A 15596-nucleotide genomic window follows, 5' to 3' on the forward strand; every position below is an offset into this window, starting at 1 on the left:
ATGCTCTTTAAATGTAATGATTAGTATAAATAATAGAAAATGAAAGATCTTTTGTTTATATATATAATATGTATTATATATTTTATATATATATAAAACAAATATATATATATATATAACCAAATTGATTTTAATTTGAAAATGTTAGAATTACTAATATTACTTATAAAAGAGGAGGTCAGGTTCCAGATACCTAAGAAAATAATTTTTCTATATTTACATTAAAAACCCAGAAATGAAAATAAGAACAGTATATCATTTATAGTAACACCACCACAACAAAATATTATTAAGTTAATTACTAGGAAAAACAGGTTTTACCTGTAGAATACATCATTTTGACAGATGTAGGATTAAGCAAATGGAAAGATACATTATGTTCTTTGGTGAAAAAGCACATTCTGTGTCTCTGATACCTGTAAATTTATATGTAAATTTAATGCAGTTTAAATAGCAGTGCCATCAGAGTTAGATTGGGAGACACAATTCTATAATATAATTCTATCAAATATTCCATATCCTGTACACCTGCCTTGGCAGAATCTTTTTCTACGTTGGGAAGCAAGAGTGGTCAAATAAGAACCACCCAAAAGGCTCATGAGTTTAGTCTCATTTTACTACTGCAGTTGGCTATTTATTGTGATCCCAAGAAAAGGTAATAATTTGACTACTGAGGAGCCAATCTACCTTAAAACACAGCTCTCTTCTAAGCACAAAAGCATGGATGTCAACATATGCATATTCTGTTACTTCTTTGTTCATTTTGAGATGGTAATTAAAATTCTTGAGTCATATGTTCTTTTCTTGAAAAAAAGAAAGGAATGTTCTATTGCCTTTTAGTCACTCAGAGTTTTCCTGATTCTACTTCTGTCATTCAATTTTTTTGTCCTGTTTTAACTGATAATTCTTTGAGGTTCACTAATTTTACAGTGTTATTTTTTTTTTAATATAACTCTAGGTTGGCCATTCTGACTCAGCTTTTCCTGATTAGCCATATATATATTATTTTATATAAATGTGATCATAATATATCTGGCATTTTCCCTATACCTATGTAGTCTTTTTTATTTGTTCCATATCCTTATTTATGTCAATAATATAGCATGTGTCTTTCAGTACTTTCCCTCTTCTATATACAAGGATATAACTATATCAACAGCTACAGTATACATATGGCTTGTGGCCCTGGCCAGTTGGCTCATGGTAGAGCATCGGCCTGGCATGTGGATGTCCTGGGTTCAATTCCTGGTCAGGGAACAGAGGAGAAGCACCCATCTGCTTCTCTACCACCCCCCCTCACTTCTCTCTCTCTCTCTCTTCCTCCTGCAGCCATGACCCTATTGGAGTGAGTTGGTCCCGGGCTCTGAGGATGGCTATGTGGCCTACACCTCAGGTGCTAAGAAGAGCTCAGTTGCTGAGCAACAGAGCAACACCCCAGATGGGCAGAACATTGCCCCCTAATAGGCTTGCCAGGTGGATCCTGGTCAGGGCACATGTGGGAGTCTGTCTCTGCCTTCCCTCCTCTCACTGAATAAAAAAAAAAAAAAACATATAGCTTGCTTTTCTTTCCTATTTGCATTACACAAATAAGATTATATGACACCTACTTCTTTTTGCAGCCTACTTTTCTAATTTAATAATAAATACCTCATGGGTTTCACCTTACATAGCTTTAAATCACTTCTAATGACTACATAATATTTCATGATGAGATGGTATCATAATATAACCAACCATTTCTCTATTTAATAGGCATTCACTTTTGTTTCCATTTTATTGACCCTGTGAATAATATTGACAAACACTTTGTTTTTAATTCACTTACAGATCATGAGTTTATCCACATTTCCATGGCTTTTAGAGCTGGATTTGGCTGTGGGCCATTGTATTGGTTATCATAGAAAAAATGAGAACAATCCAAATATTCATCAGTTAATTGTAGACAAGTATAACTTAGACTGCTGCATTTTTTCCTCTTTCTTTACAGATGAGGATGGACTTGGCATAAGTATTATTGGAATGGGTGTTGGAGCAGATGCCGGACTTGAAAAACTGGGAATATTTGTCAAGACAGTAACAGAAGGTGGTGCCGCTCAGCGGGATGGCAGGTAAGCTAACTGCTGTTGTTGATAACTAAAATCAAGGAAACTTTTATGGGAATTTCTTTCAGTGGTAGCTTTCTTCTTTTATTTTTTAGGACAGAATTTCAGAGTGTATATCTCAGATGTGCAAAATGTTGAAACACTTAAATTACTTTCTGATATGTAGGCAGAATATTTGATGAGAATGGGTGGATGTATCTATTATCTGTGTCTAACTTGATGTCTATTTATCTCTTCTTCTAGTAGAAAATGGGCAGAAACATCGGTGTATATCGTTTAAAAATATGTGTTATGGAGATCAGCATATCGTTTCACTTCAGAAATATCAAAGCAAATGATGTAGTTATGACACTTTTGAAAAATGACAGAGGGATAACAGGAACTTTAATTTTGCAATGATAGTGATCCTAGAGGTCAATGTTTCTCAAAATGTGTTCTGTCTAAAACCACAGATTCTTGCGTGCCACCTAAACCAGTGGAGTTAAAGTCATTAGGAGAGGGTCAGGCAGTTTTTACTTAAACGTCCATGTTGGGTAATTTGGATGCACACCAGAACATCAGATGGTCATTGTTTCATGTCTTAGCCTTCATCACTTTAAGCAACTGGTATCTTTAGATTTGGATTAATTCTCACACTAGGTTTCTGATGCATAAGCTTGGGGCTGAAGCAGAAGGCTGGCAATAGAAATCAAAGTAGACCTAAAAATATGAGTGACTAATTTAAAGAAATGTCATTTTATTTTTATTGGAACATTGAATACCTGGCTCTGGCTTTTTTCAGGGTCTAAGTACATGTCACTTAACATCTTTGCAAGAAATAATAAATCATATTGAAAATTATTTGTGAATCTCTGTTGAGACCCATAGAAGCATTATTTCTTTTGTAATCCTAAAAACACATATTGATATACACAATTCCTAATGGAACTAAATTGATCTATTTAAACCTCTTTCCATGAAGTTAGGGACCACATCTTAGTAGCCTTTGTTTTGTTTACATAACATGTGGACAGAGGAGGTATGAAGTGAATCTTTTGAGTGAATATTCAGCTGACTGAATGTGAATGTGCATCACACTTACAGAAAGTGGGTTATTAATATTTCGTATTTAAAAGCAATTATTAATAGTCTTTGTCCATTTCAGAGTAAAGAAATAACCTCTTTGCTCCATCAGTGTATGATATAGTTGTAGTGGCAAATATTTTTCTTTATTAATTTAGAACCTTTCTTCTAAGTAAGCTAAAATGTGTTTGTAAAACCTACATTATTTGTCTTTAAGAGTTTCATAAAATTTTCTTTTTCTTCTTTTTCAAATGAGAGGAGGGGAGATAGAGAGACAGACTCCCGCATGGGCTCCAGCCAGCACCCACCAGCGATCCCTGTCTGGGGCTGGTGCTCTGCCCATCTGGGGCCTTGCTCGCAACCGAGCTATTTTTAGCATTTGAGGCAGAGGCTTTACAGAGCTATCCTCAGTGCTTGGGGACGGGGATGATGTGCTCAAACCAATCAGCCATGGCTGCGGGAGGAGGAGAGAGAAAGAGAGATAAAGTGAGAAAGAGAGAAAGAGAGAGAGAGAGAGAGACAAAGGCAGGGAAGAGGGGAGGAGAAGCAGATGGTTGCTTCTCCTGTGTGCCCTGAGAATCGAACCCAGAACATCCACACGTTGGGCTGACACTCTACCACTGAGACAACTGGCCAGGGCCAGTTTCATAAAATATTTAAAAGTGATTCTGAAGTGAAAGGAAATAATTCTTATCAGTGGTATCCAAGCCATACTAAGTTATTAGGAACCATCCCTCTTAAGTAAATGGGCCACAAAGTTCAAACCAAAATGCAAATTGATTAGAAACAAAAAAATATTGTTTGGCACTTAGCCAGTTCTTATTTTTCTAAACTCAGACCCGTCTTTTCATCAGTCATTTTAGAAATTAGGTTTGTTTTCTATTAACCTATTTCCTGATTTGTTCTCCTGTGTAGTTTTAGTATCCACACCGATGTGAGAACTTCGCTTTACCAGTCCCTGTGTGAGTTTCCTCTGTCCCTTCAGATGAGTGTTTACCTAGTATAGTCATTCTGTTGTTGTAATAGATGCTCTAAAGGCCTCAGTGAATATAGTAAGAAAAGCAGCTTGATGTAATGAGATGAGTAGAATCATTGGAATCATGTGGACAGGAGACTCAGTTCCATCCCCTCTACTTACAGCTATGGGATATTGAACAAATTACTTAATTTTTGTGCTATCTACATTGCTGTAAGTATTAAATAAACTTATGTAACTAAAAAACCTTTTACAGTGTGGTTCATGAATGAAGTATGAATAACTGTGAAAGGTATTAAGAGAATAGTTAAGGAAATTCTTGTAAAAAACTATAGAAAGATTTATAAAATATGTACAATATATTAAAATCTTGGAGGTCAAAGGGATTTTACAGATCTTTCAACCGTTTATTTTATATGTGTATGAAGATAGAGAATATGTAAATATGAAAATAAATGGTCTCATTATTAGACCTATGGTAGTGTTCACATCTTTTAAATCATTATGTTATTATTACCACTGTTATTTGCGTGCTTATTTGCACAGTATTTAAAGGTTTACTATTTAAAAGATATCAATATGAATCCATACATAGATGGGACATAAAAATGAGACTCAGAGACATGAACAAAAATGTGATGGTAATGGGGGGGGGGTAAGGAGGGAGCGAGGAAGGAGAGAGAGGAGGTGGGGGGAGGGGAGGGGCACAAAGAAAACCAGATAGAAGGTGACAGAAGACAATTTGACTTTGGGTGAGGGGTATGCAATATAATCAAATGTCAAAATAATCTGGAGATGTTTTCTCTGAACATATGTACCTGATTTATCAATGTCACTGCATTAAAATTAATTAAAAAAAGTAAAAAATAAAAATAAAAGATATCAATATAAAAAGACAAGAAATGGTTGCTGTCTCCATTCAGTAATAATTTTTAAAGTTATATATGTTTATTGATATAGAAAACTATTGCATTAAGGATTAACAAAACATTATGATTAGTATGATGCCATTCTTGTATATATAAATATATGTTTTCTATTTACGCACCCCACGTCAGCTTCCCTACCCTTCTCTCTCTTTCTGTCAACTGAGAATTAATGTATACTGAGTGTTGAATGACTCTAGTCTGTGGGGTTTTTTAGGAGGCAAGGTTGGAGATTTAGCTCATATGAAGTGTTTGATTTTTCTGTAGAGAATAATACTTCTATAATATTTTAAATTACAACTAAAAATAATAAAGTTCTCACCATGTGACCTCAGGAAAGTTACTCTTCAGAACTCAGTTGTGGACAGAATGAAAGTTCTGGGTTAGATGGTCTTTATAGTTCCTTATAGGCTTTCTATATTATACAGGAAAGAGTCTGTATTATACCTTTCTAGCTTGCTTTAATTTCTTGATAACTTTTCCTTTTTTTAGAAAATGATTTCAATTTAATCTCAGATTTGGCCACACTATTTTCAAGGGATGTTAAGAAATAGATATATATAGAAAATTCTTTTCTCCTTCCTTCCCACCCTAACACAAGAGATCTTTTTTAGTGTGATTGGTTTTACTCTTTACAAACATCTAAAATTTTCACCACATTTGAAGTACTTTTAAAAATTTGCCATGAGTATTTATCTCCTGAGTCATATCGTGTAGTTAAAATACTGTGAGTCCTTCTTAGTCTTTGATATTGTGTCTACTTTCTAAGTTTTCTTTCGTGAAGCTTCTTCTGTCTGTTTCTGTTCCTCCTCACGTGATGCCTGGAACAGAAAGGGTACTCCGTAAATAATTGTTCGATCACTGTATGCTTGTGCTTCAGTCACTTTCAAAACGTTTAGCTGGGCCTAACATTTTTCTTCTTCTTTTCTTTCCTTGTCTGCCACCTCCTCCTCTTCTTCTCCCTCTCTCTCTCTCCTCTCTCTTTGTGTGCAGCCATGCCTCTTACAGGGTAACTTGTAATTTAGCTGAGTGACATAACTATGTCCACCTTCTGTTTTAATTCTGATTTTTTTTTTTTCAGAGACAGAGAGAGAGTTAGAGAGAGGGATAGACAGGGACAGACAGACAGGAACAGAGAGATGAGAAGCATAAATCATTAGTTTTTCGTTGCGCATTGCGACACCTTAGTTATTCATTGATTGCTTTCTCACATGTGCCTTTACCACGGGCCTTCAGCAGACCGAGTAACCCCTTGCTCAAGCCAGCGACCTTGGGTCCAAGCTGGTGAGCTTTGCTCAAACCAGGTGAGCCAGCGCTCAAGCTGGAGACCTTGGGGTCTCGAACCTGGGTCCTCCGCATCCCAGTCCAATGCTCTATCCACTGTGCCACTGCCTGGTCAGGCAGTTCTGATATTTTAATAAAATAATATTAAATAGCCTGACTGGTGGTGGCGCAGCGGATCAAGCATCGACCTGGAATGCTGAGGTCGCTGTTCAAAACCCTGGGCTTGCCTGGTCAAGGCACATATGGGAGTTGATGTTTCCTGCTCCTCCCCCTCTTCTCTCTCTCTCTCATCTCTAAAATGAATAAATAAAAAAAAATAATTTAAAAAATAATATTAAATATATTAACCATTAGTTTTGGCTACCAAAAAAATGTTATGATTGTACACAGGACCCTTTAACATACTAATTATTTCTCCAGTTCTCTTTCATGAATCTATAAAGCAAAATGAATTTTAGGAAAATTTAATTGCAAATACTGCTAGAATAAATTACGTGGGTGAAAGTGACAGACGATAGTAACGCTGTGCTGAAGAGGCAGATTAACAGTGCATTGGGATCTGCCTTGTGTCTGTCTCGGGTGGTGGTTTTCCAGCCTGCACGCCGTCATTTTCCAGCGCTGTTCTTTTCATGTTGGGGGGGGGGGAGGTATCAGACGTGAAATCAATAGGCTGTGCAATTTGTCCTTATTCAATAATGTTGGTTTTCAAATAATTTGCATTGTTTTTGGCCAGTTTTGGGGTAATACCAACATAAAAGCAGACGAAGAATCCTATGCTCTTGCTCACCCTGCAGTAAGCCCTCCCTGTTGTAGGAGGTGCCCCTCAGGTTCCTCAAGCCTGGGACCCTGGATGGAAACTGCTATTTTAATTGTGCCCATTTGTCATAAAGTCTTCCTCAAGGTTTCCTCTCTGTGCACACACTCTTGTGTCACTCTTCTAAGCAAGCATTTTGCTTGTTCAGCCCTTAGATAGTTGGACTATCACTGCTTTGATGAGTATGTATTTTCATAGCCATGTAGAACTTCACTCTCTAGCATTTTGGGGAAGACGGTGGACCAGAGCTCATTAATGTTGCTCCAGCTGGTCTCCCTTTCATTCATTGTTGGTTGCTTTATTTATATAAGCCTGGCAAGGTCAAATTTTTGTTTTTGTTTCCCTTTACCTGATACATCATGTCAATAAATACCTACCCAATAACACTAAACAAACCCTAGACTAATCCAACTTACGTATTTTTGTTAGCTTTACCCCCATTGGTACGGGTTTATAGACTTAGAATTGAGGGGTATCAGAAACACCAGACTGCGGCTGAAGAGCAGCAGTATTGCACTCGGGTTTGTTCGCACGCGGAAACTGCTGAGGAAGAAGCCAGGCCTGGATGCCTCTTCCAGATTAGCCAGGTACATTCCCATGAATTCCATTCCAGTAGATAGTGTTTCCTGAGGAAAGCAGACTGTTTTCTTTGCTATTATGGGAAAGGTTTTGGCAAATCCAGATTATATATATTATTCATATTTGGGTTGGTCCGATGCAGAGCTCTGTCCATTTAATTTTTACAGCCGGGGTTCATCCCTTGTCTTTTCTGTGCTTTTAATTTTGAGCCAACACTTAAGAGAGCTTTTCAGTGTTGCTGTTCTGTGAGGTTACATCTACGAGTTATCCTCTCTCAGGGAAAGAGATTCAAGCAAATAAAAATTAATTCTTCACTTTGGGTGATGGGTATGCAACATAATTGAATGACAAGATAACCTGGACATGTTTTCTTTGAATATATGTACCCTGATTTATTGATGTCACCCCATTAAAATTAATAAAAAATTATTTATTAAAAAATATTAATTCTTCACACCTTCCTCAACCTAATATACACAGTCAAGTTTTGGTCTGCATTACTTTATTTCATATTCTAGAACTGGCAGACACTTTGCTTAAGGACTTACTACTATCCTTTTTGTGGAAAAAACAAAAATTTATTTCATTAACTTATCTGCACAATTGTTTTTTTCCCGTCACTATTGCATAGTCTCAATTATCCATCTTAAATTTAACTTGTTGTCTACATAACTAACTCCTACTTAACAATCTTCACTGGCAGATAGAAATTTGGTAATAGTTCCCTATCATACACAAGCAATTTAGCAGACTAGCAAATATCCTTTTCTGTAGCCACACACACTATTTTTACTTCTTAAAGTGCAAGGATGAACACATTTAATATTATACAAAGTTACAGTAACTTTGTAACATTTTAACATAAGCAGAGCTGTCTATATAGTCATGTGCCACTTAACTTATGGGGATGTGTACTGAGACATGCATCACAAGGTGATTCTGTCATTGTATGAATATCATAGTGCACTTGCACAAACTTAACTGGTATAGCCTACTATACACCTAAACTATTTGATGTAGCCTGTTACTGCTAGGCTACAAGCCCAGAGCATGCTATTGTACTGGATACCGTAAGCAATTGTCATGTAATGGTATTTCTGTAACTAAACATAGGAAAGGGACAGTTATAATATAGAATAAAATATAAAGAATGGTACACCTGTATAGGGCCCTGACCATAATTGAAGCTTTCAGACCTGGAAGTTGCTCTGGATGAGTCACTTATTAGAGATCTGTGATTATAATAAACTGAAAAGTTTAAGAAAATTAGTTCTAAGAAAAAATTATGGGATGCCTCAAAGAGTAGGTAAACCATTTTCAAAACAATAAATTTGAAGAAAATTAGAACCTAAAAATAGAATTTTGCTGTGTTTAAGTTTAGAGTTGCAGTTTAATTTGGTTTGTTGTACTTTATTATTTTTGTTATCAGATTGGGGAGTAGAGGAGAAAGTTCTATGTAGTTAAGAAGTGAAGACAGTGGGTATGAACCACTTATTTGTGGAGATGAACACTAAAAAATGGATGATAGAGTATTTGTAAAAAATTTAACAAGAAAGAAGCAAACAGAAATTATTTACCAAAAAAAAAAAAAAAAGCCAGTAAACATCTTAAGAGGCTCAAAGGCAAGAAATTAAAACTTAAAGATCATGTTTCATTTATCAGATTATGAAAGTATTTTATAACACAGTATTCAATTTTATTGTGGGCACAGTAGACTACTCTTCAACACTGGAAGGGGGAGTACAAATTGAATAAGCTTTCTAAAGGGCAGTTTAGCATTTAAGATGTAATGCACCTTGACACAGCAATTTCACTCCTAGGAAATAATTTCAGAGAAATAATCAGAGATATTCACAAAAATTTTTTATATAAAAATGCTAACTAGATCAACACCTTGGAACAACATACTGTGTAGTATAACAATATGTAAATATTAAACTACAGGATAATATATCCTTAATATCTTATAAAGAAATATTTAATGATATGATGATATCATGTATTATTTCAATATCTGCTGTGGAGTCAGATGAGGTTCACAGCCAGGCTCTACCTCTTATTTGATATGACTATAAAAGAGAGCCAAATTTCTTCATATGTAGAACAGAAATAAGAATAATAATATGTGTGTAACCCTAAAATTACTAGACAAAATGTTTTGGATTCAGGATCTATAATCTCTAAGCCAAAGCCAAATCAGGGCAACTAGCAGGACTAAATAACATGTAAAATATAAAGAGCATACATAGCACATTGCCTGACATATATTAACACTCAACGAATATTGTCTTGATAAATAAAGTATAAAACACTGCAAAACTATACATTCAAATGATCCTAATTTTGTTAAGTAAGAAAAATATTTGGAAGGTGATTCACCAGCATAATCTTTTTGAAAATTGATTTTAGAAAGAGGAAGGGATAGAGAGAGAAAGAGAAAGAAAAATGTTGATTTGTTCCATTTATTTATGAATGTATCAATTGATTTGTGTATGCACCCTGCCCAGGGATTGAACCCACAACCTTGGCATATCAGGACGATGCTCTAACCAACTGAGCTACTCAGCCAGATCCCACTAGCATACTCTTAATAGTAGTTAACTCTAGATGGTTGGATTACATGAGATTTTTAATTTCTTTATATATTTTCCAAATTTTTAACCTTGACATATATTACATTTATAACTTTAAATATTCTATAAAATTAGCACATGCTAATTTGATAATTGATGATAGTAACTGGAAATGCTTTAAAATGTTTTCCTTTAGACTGAAGCATAAGTAACTAGTTCTTTATTAAAGACACATATGTGTGTAACCATAAAATTACTAGACAAATGTTTTGGATTCAGGATCTATAATCTCTAAGCCAAAGCCAAAAAGACATTTTCTCAAAAAACATAATGAACAGGGGCAGTTAATACACGATTTTGAGCTTCTGTTTTCAATAAAAATTTTACAATGCTTATCCTATACAGTATTAAAAGCTATGCTTTGGAGATAATTAAGTACAAAAATCATGTTTTAAGCTGTGTATTTTTAACTTAAATTATTAGTCTTATTTGTCCAAAGACTCACTTTCATTGCATGACCTTGGGCTCTTATAAAAAATATTTCTGAGCTTCTAGCAGTTTATAAAAAGGATTTTTTTTCTTAAGTGTCTAGCACACTTAAAGTTTTTGTAAGTTACTAGAATATAAGATTTATGAAAGTACTTAGTATTTTCTATGAACTAAACATATACCTTTGTGTGTGTGTATATATGTATGGATTTATATATATGTGAGTGTTTATGTGTAAACATATATATGAATTTATATATGTGAAGAATTCCCTGCATTTCTTGTTTTTTCTTGGCGAGGAGAGGTCAGACTAGGTATGAGACTCAAAGCATATTTCAGGTGGACCTGCTATGTTTTAACTAATTTTTAAGGACAAAAAAGAAGATATAAATGTGTCATACCTTCACAGTTATCAATTATTTGTGATAGGAATATGGATGTGGGTGAGCCTAATGTCTTCATTTAGTATTGTGTATTTCTATTCTTCAAAACACTCATTCAAAAACATTTAGCATTTGTCTAAGATCTGGAGCTTATATATAAAGACAAATTTTGTATCGATATAAGTATCTTAAAAATCCAATAACTTGTCAACTCATTTAATGTGGATGGCAATGTATCATCAGAAATATTAATTGTGGGTAATATTTTCCCTCTTCCCAAAGAATACAAGTCAATGACCAGATTGTCGAAGTGGACGGAACCAGCTTGGTGGGAGTCACACAGAACTTCGCTGCCACGGTTCTCAGAAACACCAAGGGCAACGTCAGGTAAACCTGGGGCTTCATATCATATATGCACAATTTGGTTACTTGATAGTTTGTTAAACTTAAGTTTTTTTATGATTATATCTATAAATATATGTAATTACAATGGGAATTCTATCTAAATGTTAAAAAATTGCTTTTAGTTTTTAATTTGTCCTTTATTTTAATTAGTTCATTTAAATGTAATTTAAAACTAAAAATTACGGTATTTTATTTATTTATTTATTTTTAACAGAGGCAGAGATAGACAGGGACAGACAGACAGGAACGGAGAGAGATGAGAAGCATCAATCATCAGTTTCTCGTTGCGCGTTGCGACTTCTTAGTTGTTCATTGATTGCTTTCTCACATGTGCCTTGACCGCGGGCCTTCAGCAGACCGAGTAACCCCTTGCTGGAGCCAGCGACCTTGGGTCCAAGCTGGTGAGCTCTTTGCTCAAGCCAGATGAGCCCGCGCTCAAGCTGGCGACCTCAGGGTCTCGAGCCTGGGTCCTTCCTCATCCCAGTCCGACGCTCTATCCACTGCGCCACCACCTGGTCAGGCAAATTACGGTATTTTAGAAAGACATGAAGATATGGAGTATACAGTGTGAATCGCTATGGTTTTTAATTATTGAGCTATGTTAGTGTGCCTTATTGCAAGGAGCTATGTTAGTGTAAGAATTGCAGGGAAGATAGAATTTCTAGTTATATCCTCAATTAATATGACTTTAGGCCTCAAATCTTTTTAATAAAACCAGTTACACAGTATATTGAAATGAAAATAAGTATATATGTATTCAATAATACATATTGTTTAGACAAGTAGGCAGAATGAGTTAATAAATGCATTTAAGAAATTCTTTTTATTGTTTTAAAGAAACAAGTAAGACTACTCTTTGGTAAACTGTAACTTTTCCAATTTTAATAGGACTGAGGATTCATTCTTTTAGATCTTGAAATTTATATTCAATCCTGGAGTTCTGAAAATAATAGCTTGGAAAACGGATAAAAAGTATTCCTGAGCTAATGAAGGTCAAAATATAGAATTGGTTTTATTTGGTCATTGGATATTTACTTTTTAATATATTTATAGTATTGCTCATGTCTTATATTTTCCCAAAATCCCTATAAAAGAATATGTAAGGGGACATTATTTAGTGTGTATAATTATGAAAGTGTTTTAATGTAATCAAAATGAAATGGCCAACTTTTCTGAAAATACTGATGAGTTAATTGGATTAAAAGGGTTAAATTATGATTTCATTGCAACATATTTTATGTCGCACACACATGAGTTTAATTCAGAATTATAGACATTTTTAGTTGGAAAACACCTTTAATGCTGAAAGGAGAATGTTTAAGAAATGCAACCTCCATGACTTTTATGGGTCCTGTGTTTATGCTTCAGGCATGTCACAATCCTGAGAAAGAATGTAAGAGAACTGGAAAGAGTACAGGACAAACCACTCTGCCCCCTTAGTAAACGCAGTGGTCTCTGAAGATTGCTCTTAGTTGTTGAGACAGCACTTTCCTGAGTCTATACAGAACTTGGTTTTCAAGCTGTCTATTAGGCTTTAAAGTGAATTTAAAAGTGAAATAAAATACACATTCAACTTATAAAAACACTTTCTATCCAGAAAATAGTTTGTAGTTACGTGAAATTATAGTCATTCCTTTCTTTCTCTTCATAATTTTGTGCTGTTATCATTTCAAGCCTTGTACAAATTGCCGAAGGCGTCTCCTTTGCTCTCGCTGATTACAATCTCTCCCTTTTCGAAATTGCCCTTCCCAATCTTACCCCTGATAGAAGAACATAATAGCAGTATTCAAATATATGAAGAGTTATCAGAAAAAGTTGTTGACTCATTCTGTGTGATTCTAGCAGTACAACTAAGACAGGCGGGTAGAAATAGTGCTTCTGCACCCATCACGTCCCTCTCTTCCCCAAAACCCTTCAGCAACCATCCACTCTGGGCAGGATCTAAGCTCTTTATCCCGGTATTAAAAATCTTCATCACAGAATCTTGTCATTTACTTCTTCCTCTGTTCATGGTCTGGTGTCATCAGACTAGCGTAGTCATCGTCCACAAATGTGACTTGGGAATTTTTTTGTGTGTGTGCCTTTCTCTCTGTCATTTTTGCCATTTTAAATATTCTGTTTAGAACCTACTTATCTGGAGGAACATATTTCAGATTCTTTTCCCTCCAAGGAGTCCTCCTTGACCTCATTGTCCCGAGTTATCTCTTCTTCCTGGTATACTAACCATTCATTCCACTTTTTTAACCTTGAGGTTACAGAACATTCTACTTTCATTTTTAAAGGCATACATCTTATTTCCCAATTCACTTTGCAATACTCTTGATGTCAAAATGGGACCTTTAGCCACTTTTGTCCCTCCACATTATTTAACTCTGGGTCTTAATTGACTAAAAGTATGTAAGCCAGGATCTTAATTAATTAAATGTAAGGGGAAAAAAGTCTTTCCTCAATTTTAAATTATTAAAAATAATATTTGAGTCACCTGAATACATTTTATGTGGTAGTTATTTATAAATTGTTTATATAAAAACAGGATCCAAAATCTAGACCTGTAGTTTTAATGAAGTGTTTTAAACGGAGGATTTAAAATATTTATGGTTCTATATTTCTTATTTGTTGGTAACTTAGCTACCACATTCAGTGGCTACTAAAATTTATTTTTTTAAGTGCATCTAAAAGTAACTAAAGTTAGTTTATATTTTTTTTAATCACTAAACACAGATCTGGGAGAAGTTTGTTGGAACTCATGGCTTTAAAGAGCCAGGAAGGGCAAACATAAGCTCATGGTGATGAGAAAATTAAAATTGAGATTTGTATAGTGCTTTTTAAGTATTGCAGATCAAGTTTTTTTTTTTTTTTTTTTTTTTTATTCATTTTAGAGAGGAGAGAGAAAGGAAGAGAGAGAGACAGAGAGGGAGAGAGAGAGGAGAGAGAGACAGAGAGAGAGAGAGTGGGGAGGAGCTGGAAGCATCAACTCCCATATGTGCCTTGACCAGGCAAGCCCAGGGTTTCGAACCGGCGACCTCAGTATTTCCAGGTCGACGCTTTATCCACTGCGCTACCACAGGTTAGGCTTTTTTTTTTTTAAGATTTTATTTATTCATTATAGAGAGGGGAGAGAGAGAGAGAAGGGGGAGGAGCAGGAAGCATCAACTCCCATATGTGCCTTGACCAGGCAAGCCCAGGGTTTCGAACCGGCGACCTCAGCATTTCTAGGTCGACGCTTTGTCCACTGCGCCACCACAGGTCAGGCCTGGAGATCAAGTTTTTAAATTATTTTCCAAAAATGTATAGGAAATCGATGTCAACATTTGGATATCACTCAAACTCACAAAATGGAGTTCTGTAACTTCATCCACACTAATTGAAAATCATTTTTTATTTGAGTTCTTAGTTTGCTTTATTTTATTAACCTCTGAATTGCAATACCTGAGTTGATAAACCAATAGTACTAATGAAGACCCTATTAATATACCATTGTAAACACACTAGAGATCTCATAACAGAAGTATTTTAATATAACTCCAAGGGAATGTATATTTTTTAATCCTACAGCATTTATAGGAGGTAAGCATATTAGGCCATTTTGAAGAAGTGGTTCAGCTCAAACCTCTTCTTGTTTCCTGGGTGTGGAAAGCCCAGGCCTGGCTCAGCGCATCGGTAGATGATTATTACTTCATCTATTTTACTGGCATCACTTAAATTGAGTACTATGATTACTGTGCTTATACCATGTTAATTGCTTTAGGTCATCGATTAGGGAAAGGACTCACAGGATTCAGTTCATATTCAGAAATGATGCAACACAGCAACAGTGGGAGAAAGATAGGACCAAGGGGTGGGTTTAGAGGACTCAAACATGTTTTTCTTTATCATCCTTCCACTGGGTCTCCTAGGATGTGTTTCTCTCCAGCTTTTAATCCACCATGACATGTTCATGTAGCACCTTGGAACCAAAAAGCCCAAAGTCTATGTGTGGTAGTAGTGTCTCAGTGAATTGTCC

General features: G+C 35.4%; 1 protein-coding gene across 10 annotated transcripts in view; it reads left to right on the top strand.

The window, feature by feature from the left end:
• Nucleotides 1–15596, top strand: part of PPP1R9A (protein phosphatase 1 regulatory subunit 9A) — a 279968-nt gene that overhangs the window by 167441 nt on the left and 96931 nt on the right. For all 10 annotated transcript variants that reach the window (XM_066238458.1, XM_066238457.1, XM_066238456.1 and 7 more), the window contains exons 4-5: nt 1988–2108; nt 11471–11575. In XM_066238458.1, the coding sequence (XP_066094555.1) occupies nt 1988–2108; nt 11471–11575 (226 nt within the window). The remainder of the gene's footprint in view (nt 1–1987; nt 2109–11470; nt 11576–15596) is intronic.

The sequence above is a fragment of the Saccopteryx bilineata genome, chromosome 7 (genome assembly GCF_036850765.1).
Source record: "Saccopteryx bilineata isolate mSacBil1 chromosome 7, mSacBil1_pri_phased_curated, whole genome shotgun sequence".
NCBI classification, from domain to species: Eukaryota; Metazoa; Chordata; class Mammalia; order Chiroptera; family Emballonuridae; genus Saccopteryx; species Saccopteryx bilineata.